Raw genomic sequence first — 11,113 nt, forward strand, 5'->3', positions numbered from 1 at the left:
CACACATATATATATTTATACAGTGCCTTGCAAAAGTATTCATACCCCTTCATTTTTGTTCATGTTTTGTTATGTTGCTGCCTTATGTTAAACCTCTTTAAATTACTTTTCTCCCCACATCAATCTACACTCCATACACCATATTGACACAGCAAAAAAAGAATTGTCACAACTTCATAAATTTATTACAAACAGAAAAAACTGAAATAAGTACATTGCACAGTACATTAACTTAATTAACTAAATATTTAGCTGAAGCACCTTCACAGTCTCAAATCTTTTTTGTTTGATCCGACAAGCTTTGCTCGTCAGCATTTGGCATTTATCTGCCATTCTTCTCCTCACCTGTTCACCTCTCAAGCTCTGTCAGGTTGGATGGGGCTAGACGTACATTTTCAGTTTTCTCCAGAAATATTTGATTGGGTTTAAGCCCAGGCTTTGGCTGGGCCAATCAAGGACATTCACAGAGTTGTCTATAAGCCACTCTTGCTGTGTGCTTAGGGTCATTGTCCTGTTGGAAGGTGAACCTTCTGCCCAGTCTCAGGTTCTGAATGCTCTGGACTGGGTTTTAATTAAGGCTATCTCAACATTTGAGTTTGGCCAAACCACCATAAAGCCCAGATCGGTGGAGTGTTGCAGTGATGTTTGTCCTTCTGTAGATTTCTTTTTAGTCTCCCATTGACTTTTATTTAGTTTTTTATTTATTAAGTAAGTAAAAAGGACCAATTTGATGTTGTTGTAATGAAAACCAACCATGTTCATCTCCAGTTAGTTTTAACCTTTCTTTGGCAAAGCAGATCTGATGCACTTCTATTTTTTTAATGCCCTGCAGAAAATGTAAATCTATGTTTTTCTCTAGGATTTATTAAATAAGTAAAAAGGACCAATTTGATGTTGTTGTAATGAAAAACAACTGTGGTGTTATTTCCCCATTCAGTTTTAACCTTCTTTGGTGCTGCATCTGGTAATTGAGACGAAGTACAATGAAAAGGAAGGGGGCAGTTTATGAACAGGAGGGAATTAAATCTGGGGCAGGTGCAAGGACAAAGAGAGTTCAAACTTATTCAGGCTAGCCGAGTTCATTGAGAGAATAAGGCTTTGATGTGCACATGAGCTCTAGGTTTCAGTCTCAAACACTGTCTTACCTGGTCGTGGTAGATCTCATATAGCTTGACTATGTTGGGGTGTCCATCACACAGTTTGAGAGCAGCGATCTCTTTCTGCGTCAGTGCCTCCATTCTGCAGAACAGTAAACTACAAATGACTTCCATAAAAAAAAGTGCCTATAAAATTTAACTAAACTTTCACATCAAAAAGACTCTGTTAGCAGGCTGCATAGCTGGTACCTTTTACTGACGATCTTTACGGCATATTTCTGTCCAGTCTTTTTGTGAGTGCACTGTCTGCAGATGGAGAAGCTTCCCTCTCCCAGAGCGTTCTCCCTCAGGTCCATCTCATAGTTTATGTAGAACGGAGAGTCCTACAGTCAGTTCGTCAGAAGTTTAGAGGTCAGGTAAAATCCACTCACAATGTTAATCAAGATTTTTTGCACCAAAAAAATTGTAATATACTTTCACATGACCTGACACTTAGAATTAAATAAGTTAATTTGTTACCATACCGTTAACATTTTTATATGTAAATGAGCCCTGTTTTGATTGGCTATCCTCTATATTTTGTTGAATTTCAAACTGACATTTATCAGAATCAAGTTCATGATTAATGTGAAACTGCTGCAAAGGTCATATGTGACCCTGCACCACAAAACCGGTCTTAAGTCGCTGGGGTATATTTGTAGCAATAGCCAAAAATACATTGTATGGGTCAAAATTTTAACAAACCATACATCAAAGCTTATTCATTCAGCTTTCAGATGATGTATAAATCTTAATTTTGAAAAATTGACCCTTATGACTGGTTTTGTGGTCCAGGGTCACATATGTTATTGTGCATATGGTTTGATGATTTCTGAATGATCAGCTTCAGCTGATTTATTTTGATAAATAGTCTGGATGGACTGTGACGGGAGCTTTGGTTGTAACTGTTGCAGTATATCTACAGTACAGAGTACATAAAAAATATTTTATTTTAGAAAAGCAAAGAAAATCCAGCTGCTCTTCATCATTTCTGACAGTTCTGCCGAAGGGTATAAAATGTCAGGTTTTTATATTTTGTGCTACTTACTATTTTTAATGGCTGGTCTACATATACACAGGAGATGGATGTTGTTGGCTTTTTTAGTGTATCACGCCCATGAATACAATACATTTTCAAATTAAAAATAGTCCAAATTTGACAAGCAGTGCAGAAGTTCAATTTTAAATCAACAGACCAATCATATGGATCTGGGGGCAGAATAGACATCTTCAGTGTATTGAGAGTGTAAATCAGCAACATTTTAATCATGCGCCACTTCTTCTAAATACCACTGCACTCCATCTTGCTGCTTTTAAACAAGAAATTTGTGAAAGCCCCTCAAAATGTTTGCTACTCAACAGTGAAGCTATCATTGTAATATTTGCATAGTGAATCGTAGTAGGACTTTTGTTCTCATGTAAATTTATTCTTCTCTACTGCACAATACTATCTATTTCCCTATCCCACCCTCTATTTAACTTCTCTTACATCATTTAATTTACCAAAAACTAAAAAGCAACCAAAATACTGATATTATGGTATAATTGTGTGATAATCAATATGCACAATATACATTCAATATCCATTCCTGTAGCTCAACCAGTAGAACATGGCACCAGCTTTTGAAAAAAAGCATCTGCCAAACACATAAATGTAAATGTATTTCCAAAAATAATTTGCTCCTGTATTATATAATAATAGAAAGTGTAATTATTTATGCAAGCAATTGAAATATTAAGTTACTGTACCTGTGAACTATGTTGTACAATTTCTTTTAAGACTTAAGGTCCTTGCATTGCACACCGAGTCCAAAATATTCGTATGCGTTTTTTCATTCTTTCGTATTCGTCATCCTTTCCTATCAAAATGCTTGCTACGGATGCGAAAGCGCAGAAAATCTAACCTGGTCCGAATTGTTTTATAATGGACAAAAGTTTCGAAAGCAGTGTGTAAACGTGACTGACAACATGTCAACAACGTATTTATTTTTAACGTACGAAAATTCCGGACTCAGTGTGCAAAGACCTTTAAACTTAAGCTGGAGTAAAACCGATATTCAAGAACCGATAACCGCTTTAGTAAAAAAATGTTAATATTGTTTAAAAATATTAATAGTAGTTTAATGGTCTATCACTATCGAAAACTAATTTGCTGCTGAATAAGCACTGGCATTTCTTTCAATGTTTTTGCAAAAATAATGACGGTTTTCAAACAGGTTTCCTGAAGATTTCACCCTTTTTCCATTGGTCGCGTTGGAGAAATGTTTACACTTTTAGGTCAAATCAACAAATTAATGGCTTGCTTACATTTGCACCTCCAGGGCTCGCAAAATTTCAAAATCCCTGGTAGCCCTTTGGGCAGGCATTCTTCAGATTTTGGTAGCCCAAAAATTAATTTAACTAGCCCGAATAAAAGATTTTCTTCATATAACAAGTCAAGAGAGTAGGGGTGCAACAGATCACAAATCTCACGGTTTGGATTATATTACATTATCATATCACATTTTGAGTCACAGATCGGTTCATTTTTCAGATGAGCAAAAAAAATATGGTAACACTTATTATTTAAAGAACAATTTACTACTTCCTACTTCGATCAAAAACTAGTAGCATACAGGGATGTAACGATTCACTCAACTTATGATGTGATATGATTCATGATTCTGATTTCACAATACAATTTTCTCACAATTTCTTTTTTAACAAAATGAGATTTAAGACAGATTTTAAAAAAGGTGTCCTTTTGTTATTTCTCAGAGCAAAAGTCTTCACATTACTTTGTGAAATTGAAAATGTCAAACAATATACTAACTTGAAATTTTAAAACAAATCCCAAATCAAATAAATACATAATACAAATAAAATAAATTTCTCCATGCAAGTAAACTAAGGTTTTGCCTGTGTATTTTAATCATGATCCAAACAAAGATGCTGCATACATATTATTTAGATTGTAAAATTTTGAAATTTGAAACAAAAACAAAATGGTCTGACTTTAGCTTTGTGATACTACTTAAAAAATCTGAACGAAACAAAAACAGCAGATGGGCTGAATGAGACGCAAATGTCACTCTCTGACAGCAGGTGGCGCTTAAACAGCAGGTATTTATAGCAGGTATTTATAGGCTGCTGCCCCTTTAAGACCGAATGCACGGATCCAATATAATGATGCACATGCGATTTCTTTCTCCACTGTTTACATTCAAGACATGAAAATACTTGCCCAGATAGTTATTTTGAGATAATTTTGCTTGTATGTGTCCGTTCAAGCGAAAGAGGAATCAATTCTGTGTTCGTGCTCTGCCTGAAACGCCACTCTGTATGTGCGCGCTTTGAGCGTGTGCGCGCGAACACCGAACTGAATTCTTCATGCGCATGAATGGTTTAAAATGCTTGAATGTTTAAATTGGTCAGACTTAGAAACACGTGTAAATGATAAACTATGATCCGTTTCACCCCTACAAGCGAGTGAACAACGCGAATCAAAGGAAGGGATTTTATATCACTGTTCAAGGTAGCCCGTCGGGCAGGGCAGTGATACATTTTGGTAACCCGACTGGAAAACACAATAGCCCTGGGACGTCGGGCTAGCGATTTTGCGAGCCCTGACCTCACATTAAACTGGGATGGGAGACAGTATTTTAACACTGAAAAATGACATACTTCAGCTTTAAATATTGTAATGTTTTTACAAAGCAGCAATATGCAGACTGACCTTCATCATAGCGCTACGGGCAACAGTGGCGGAGCCCGGCCTCTCTGACCGACCGCACAGCTGAGCCGGGTCGTCCATCACCGCATTCCTCTTAAACAGAATGGAGGGAGCCATGAAGGAATAGCCCTGCAGATACAAACATCTATAAACACACTCACTAACAGAAGAGAGAACTAATGCAGAGGAAGTTTCAGGGTCACTGACAGTAGGCCTGTCGCAATAATCATTATATCGACTTATCGCGCAATATACTGTATGTACATGACCTCAATAATTTTTGGTGGTGCAATACATCGCCCATTATATTTACTTAAAAATTAATGTCACCATGTTTTGTACATTCCACTTGCGCATGTGTCTTTTGCAGCTTCTCGTACATAACGTGGTGTAGTCATGCGGTGCTCGTTCAAATTGAAAAAATGCTTCTACAAGAAAAGTTTCATCTGCAGATATGGTCTTGTTTAGGGATCTGTGTCTTTGTGCATACGGGCATCTGACTGCTAAATAGTGATTGTGTTTTTCAGCATTAGTGTGCACCCTTAATTTACAGAGAAAAGTGAAAAATCTGTAGATGGAAAAATCTCCATACAAGTTCTTTGTGCATTTTTCTTTTTTCTACATTTTTTTCCCTAAGTTTTTTAAGGTATCTAATATTTTGATACTTAATTTGCATGATCTAAATATTCTTAAAAATTAAAAGTTTGTTGTCATTTGAAAGTGTGTAGGCCTTCTTGCATTATTATGCTGTTATATTATGATTATCTATTCAGTGGCATAAATGGTCTTTAAAATGACAATAATATCTCTTATCGCAATTATTTCTCGGGCAATTTATCGCACAACAAAAAGTGGTTATCGTGACAGGCCTAACTGACAGAATTCAAACACCAAGGCTTTTTGCATTTCTGCAAATCCTTCATGCTGAGGGACTCCAGTCACATTGTTTGCGACAACTGCATCATGTGCCCCCATCTAAATAAAGCCTCCGACAGCCCATGTCCCACTTACACGGCCAGACTGCAGCTGTGTGCTACATGGGTGGAGGAGTGGCTGGCTGGATGAGAGGATGGCTGGACGGAAGGATGAGGAGATGAATGGTTGAAATGCTTTTAATTGCTAAGCCAAGGTATTTGATTGCCCTGCTTTTCAAATTATCACAGCCCTCTAATGCAGCTTAATTTCAGTTTGTGAGGAGTTTGAGGGGGTGGCTGGGTTTATATGCGGCTATGCATGTGTGTGTGTGCTGTGGAGCGCTTCGTAAGTTATCATTGCTGACGTCGCTGTAATTGTACCGCCCGAGAATTACGAAGGATCAAAATTCCAGCGCACATGAAAGGCGAACGCTTAGAAAAGCCAAGATGAAGTTGGTAATCAAAGGTTGAAGGAGTAATTGAGCCAGACATGGTTGTTCTCGCAGACGCCGACCTTTTATTCCATGACAGAGCCGTTTAATGGCAGCATTGATCTGCCAGACTGAAGGATTCAGAAGGCAATCATAGACACCATCTCTTTTGCAGCCTCCCATTTCAGCTGGCATCATGCTATAGGCAACGTTATGGATCAAGCCGCATCAAAAATAGTCCTTCACATCTGATGCTTGAATCCATCTCCATATCACCATAATTACATCTCCAAACAGCTCTCTAATTCATCTGAATACCAACATAGACAGCCTGGCTCATAAGTAAGTGATCATTATAAAGGCTGACTTGCCCATATCCACTTCGGTACATCCTGCTTACTAATAATGGAGGGTTAACAGAACAATTATATTCTAAAGCAACATCAAATGTCCACTCGTGTGCAGAAATTATTTGTCATAAATGCTCAGTGTGAATCAATATTAGGCACATCACACATGGATGACATTAGTGAAAAACTGATACATTGGTCAGGAAAAGAAATCAGATGATATTTGGTAGTTTCGGGACAATTCTGCTTCAAAAGCTGAACTTTTTTTGAGTGAATTTTGAGTACATTTGGATAAAATACACTACCATTCAAAATTTGGGGTAAGATTTTTGTTGAAAGAAGCTAATACTTGCATGCAGCAAGTATGCATTCATTTGATCAAAAATGGCAGTAAAGCCTTACAATTAATTTATCTTTCAAAGAATTCTATTCATCAAAGAATTCTGAAAAACAATGCATCAGTTTCCATAAAAATGTTAAGCAACACAACTGTTTTCAACATTGAAAATAATGAGAAATGTTTCTTGCAATCAGCACATGACAATGATTTCTGAAGGATCATGTAAAAACTGGAGTAATTGCTGCCGTAAAAATTCAGCTTTTCCATCATAATAATAATTAATAATAATATAATATAACTTAATAATATAATTGCGTATTAGTTATGTCATTGCATGATTATGTAAACGAACTAGCAAATTGAACCAGTTAGTGGAAAAGAATAGTACTTTCCCATTTGCCTGATGCTATAGATTAAAGGTAATAATGTTGTAAATAATGTTCAGTTTTCTTGCACAGACCAACAGTTTCGCTTCATAAGAACTCAATATATCGTCTGGAGCCATGGGCATTCATTTTGTGTTGCATGACATGCTTTTTTATTCTCAAAGACGGGCAGCCACTGACATGCATTTTATGAATCACCAAGCACCATGGTTTAAGCTAAAAATCTTCTTTACTGTTCTACCCAAGAAAAAAAGTCACTTATATCTTGGATGGCCAGAGAGTGAGTAAACTAACAGCAATTTTTTAAACTGGATGAACTATCAGTTTTAATTCCTCACTTTCACACATCATGTTAGTCCGTCTGACTTGCAAATAACCAAAAATATCTGCCAATAAACAAGTATTATGATACAATAAAATTAGTTATTAATTCTACTACCTGAAAGATGCGGTCACAGTTGTTTGGAAGTGCCGCTGGGGAGTATGTCGGGTCCATCTCTGTAAACTCCTCAGCAAAGTTGCTAACATCCAGCTCATCACGAATTACAGGCTTAAACGGAGCCGGAACCTTCTTAGCAGCTAGATCCTCCCAGTTCATTTTCTGAATCAACCATAGTCAAACATTTTAGATGTTGGTCCTTCAAAGCATGAGAGAATCTGAATTAACTTTAACAAGCCAATGAAATGACTAGGGAAATAGTTATTCTTCTCTACTAAAATTCATTTTTTTGTGTGAAAAAAAGTAAATTATTCATTTTCATCTTGCCTGGTAAAAAGGATGGCTTTTCACATTCTGGGCCCCTGAGGGCCCGGAGCCCAGCCTCTTCTTTGGGTCTTTAATTAGCAGTTGCTGGATAATGTCTTTGGCCAGAGGCCCCATGTCTTTGGGGAATGGAGGATCCTTTTTCATAATTCTCCTATCGGGAAAAGAGAGAGAATGAATAAAAAAAACAAAAAAAAAACAACAACAACAACAACTGTACCCTTCCTTCAAATTTGTATTGGAATTATAATAAAACCAAGAAGGGTTTTTTAAAAAAAGAGTGCAGCTTTAAGAAGATAATTCAATTATATATTAATTATCATTATCAACATGCTGATGCAATCAAACAGTCAACTCATGATTTCAAAGCAAGGTGGACTACGAGATAATAAAAAGAGAACTGGTGTTTAACTACATAAAGGCATGCAGAGAATTAGGGTTGGAAACCGAGAACCAGTTATTATTCAAAACAAGAATTCAAGAATTCAAAACAAGAATTCAATAATAAAATTAATTTCTGAGTTTTCAGATCTGTTCAAGTCTGACTCCTAAACAAATTACTCCTATGAGTCATCAAATTTCATCATGTCAGATTCAAAATTAACCCCCAAAAAACCTATTCTTGTCATTTGTATGTAAGGCTCATGATACTCTAGTAGTCTAGTTGACTGATCATATCTGTTCATATGACGATGTGTGTTCATAACAAACAGTTTTGGTACCCAAAGACTTCCTTTCCATACAACGAAAGTCAATAGGAACTGAAACCGTATAGCAACCAACATTCTTCAAAAGTATCTTCTGTTGTCTCACACAATTAAGTCATACGGGTTTGGAACAACATGAGGGCAAGTAAAGAATTTTCATTTTTGGGTGAACTATCCTTTTAAAGAATCATTAAAGGAATAGTTCACCCAAAAATAAAAATTCTGTCATTATTTACTCACCCTCATGTTGTTCCAAACCCATAAGACCTCAGTTCATCTTCGGAACTCAAATTAAGATATTTGTGATGCATTCCGAGAGCTCTTGGACCTTCCCATAGACAGCAAGGGTCCTTACATGATCAAGGTCCAGAAACATAGCAAGGAGATCGGTAAAATAATCCATGTGACATCAGGGGTTCAACCGTGATTTTACAAAGCATACGCTGTTTGTGTTCAGTGGATACTCTCCGAAATGGCGCTAGGGTGACGTGGAGGAGACGAATTGTTGAGAATTTTCATTTTTGGGTGAACTATCCCTTTAATGGAACTAGAGTTGCTAAGAGGAATCACAATCAGAATCAGCATCATTAAATTCCTTACTCCCATTCTTACAGAGAATACAGCTCTAAGTGTGTGTGTGTATGTGCTGATCTTACTCGGCAATGTCAGAATGAGAGTTCTCATTTCCATCGACAGTGAAAGGAGAGCCTCCGGTCAACAGCTCATACATCAGAACTCCCATACTCCACCAGTCCACTGCCTGCAGGAGCACAACACAAGGGCTATATTCCCAAAAGCACATTCAAATGTATACTGATTGGGGCAAAAATGAATGAATCGCTTTTCAAAGTCAAACTTTAAGCTGCTGTATATAATTTAAGAAAATTACATGTGTAATTAAATAGCACTTAAAAATGTGGTGAATGGGCGGATAAGCGGTTCACTTTACCTTGTCATGTCCTGACTCTCCTCCTGCTACAATCTCAGGAGCCATGTACTCAATAGTGCCACAGATGGAATAAGCCCTCTCTACCTACAAGACCAAAAGGGTTTATTTTATTGCTTGCAACAACCTATATCCCTTGCTTCCAAATTTCCTAAAGTTTCTTCTACAGTTTCAGTTTTCACAATTGTCTTTGTAGCATTCAGAAATTATTTTCTGTCGGAAACATAGATATGTGAATGTTTGGTTTAGGGCTGGGTGTGTTTACTCAACTGAAAATTCTCATTAATCTACCATATGCCATTTGCCTTACACGACTGACAGTGGAAGCATCGACACAGAATGTTCACTAACAATGGACCAATCAGCTTTGAACTCAGGGCAAAACTTACACAGTAAAAAATGTGAATTTCTTTGTTTACTACTTTATTATAAATAAAAAAGACATTGGTATTAAAAATAAATAAAAATCACACAAGATTACATTTGGTCAGACAAAAAACATGATTCATGAAACATAATGAGCTGGCTTTGCAGTAATGGTCAAAAATATTTAAATATATACACTACTGTTCAAAGGTTTGGGGTTGGTAAGATTTTTATAATGCATGTTTTTAAAAGAGGTTTTACACTCACCAAGGCTGCATTTATTTGATCAACAATACAGTAAAAACAGTAATATTGTGAAAAAGTATTACAATTTACAACAAAAATCTAAATTTCTAGCAGCCATTACTCCAGCATTCAGTGTCACATGATCCTCCAGAAATCATTCTCATATGCTGATTTGCTGCTCAAGAAAATTTCTTCTTATTATCAGTGTTTCTTATTAGCAATGATTCTTTGATGCATAGAAAGTTCAAAAGAATACCGTTACAACATTTAAGGTCCGTGAGATTTTATTTAGCAAGGAAGAATTGAGTTGATAAAAAAAGGAGCTTTTCAAAAAGATAGATTTCCATTTCAAATAAATGCTGTTCAATTTAATTTTCTATTCAAAGAACCCAGAATCTCAGTTTCCAAAAAAAAAACAAAAAAAAAAGCAGCTCAACACTGGATAATAATAAGAAATATTTTTGAGCTACAAATTATTTCTGAAGGATCATGTGACACTGACATGGACTGAATAGGAATAGATTAAATTGAATTCATCATAGATTTAAATGTACTTATATTCAAATAGAAAAACAATTATTTTATATTGTAGTAATATTTAGTAAAATTACAGTTTTTACTGTATTTTAGTATAAATAAATGCAGGCTTGGTGAAAGACTTCTTTGAAAAACATTTAAAAAACGAATGGTAGAGTATTTAAATAAAATATATGTAAAATATTTAGGCTAACTGTGTCAGAATGGTGAATTGTCTTTACTGTCACTTTTGATAAATTTAATGCATCCTTGCTAAATAAAAGTATTAATTTCCTTCAA

At 36.0% G+C, this 11,113-nt stretch overlaps 1 protein-coding gene across 2 annotated transcripts in view; it reads right to left on the minus strand.

Annotated features, from left to right (window-relative positions):
- LOC107679795 (ribosomal protein S6 kinase alpha-5-like) overlaps positions 1 to 11,113 on the minus strand; it is a 38,189-nt gene that overhangs the window by 11,734 nt on the left and 15,342 nt on the right. The window contains exons 6-12 of one of the 2 annotated variants that reach the window (XM_016475458.1): positions 9,689 to 9,772; positions 9,396 to 9,499; positions 8,036 to 8,186; positions 7,709 to 7,870; positions 4,852 to 4,977; positions 1,347 to 1,480; positions 1,146 to 1,254 (exon numbers count right to left, since the gene is read on the minus strand). In XM_016475458.1, the coding sequence (XP_016330944.1) occupies positions 1,146 to 1,254; positions 1,347 to 1,480; positions 4,852 to 4,977; positions 7,709 to 7,870; positions 8,036 to 8,186; positions 9,396 to 9,499; positions 9,689 to 9,772 (870 nt within the window). The remainder of the gene's footprint in view (positions 1 to 1,145; positions 1,255 to 1,346; positions 1,481 to 4,851; positions 4,978 to 7,708; positions 7,871 to 8,035; positions 8,187 to 9,395; positions 9,500 to 9,688; positions 9,773 to 11,113) is intronic. The other variant, XM_016475459.1, reaches the window with a different exon arrangement.

The sequence above is a fragment of the Sinocyclocheilus anshuiensis genome, unplaced genomic scaffold (genome assembly GCF_001515605.1).
Source record: "Sinocyclocheilus anshuiensis isolate Anshui unplaced genomic scaffold, SAMN03320099.WGS_v1.1 scaffold676, whole genome shotgun sequence".
NCBI classification, from domain to species: domain Eukaryota; kingdom Metazoa; phylum Chordata; class Actinopteri; order Cypriniformes; family Cyprinidae; genus Sinocyclocheilus; species Sinocyclocheilus anshuiensis.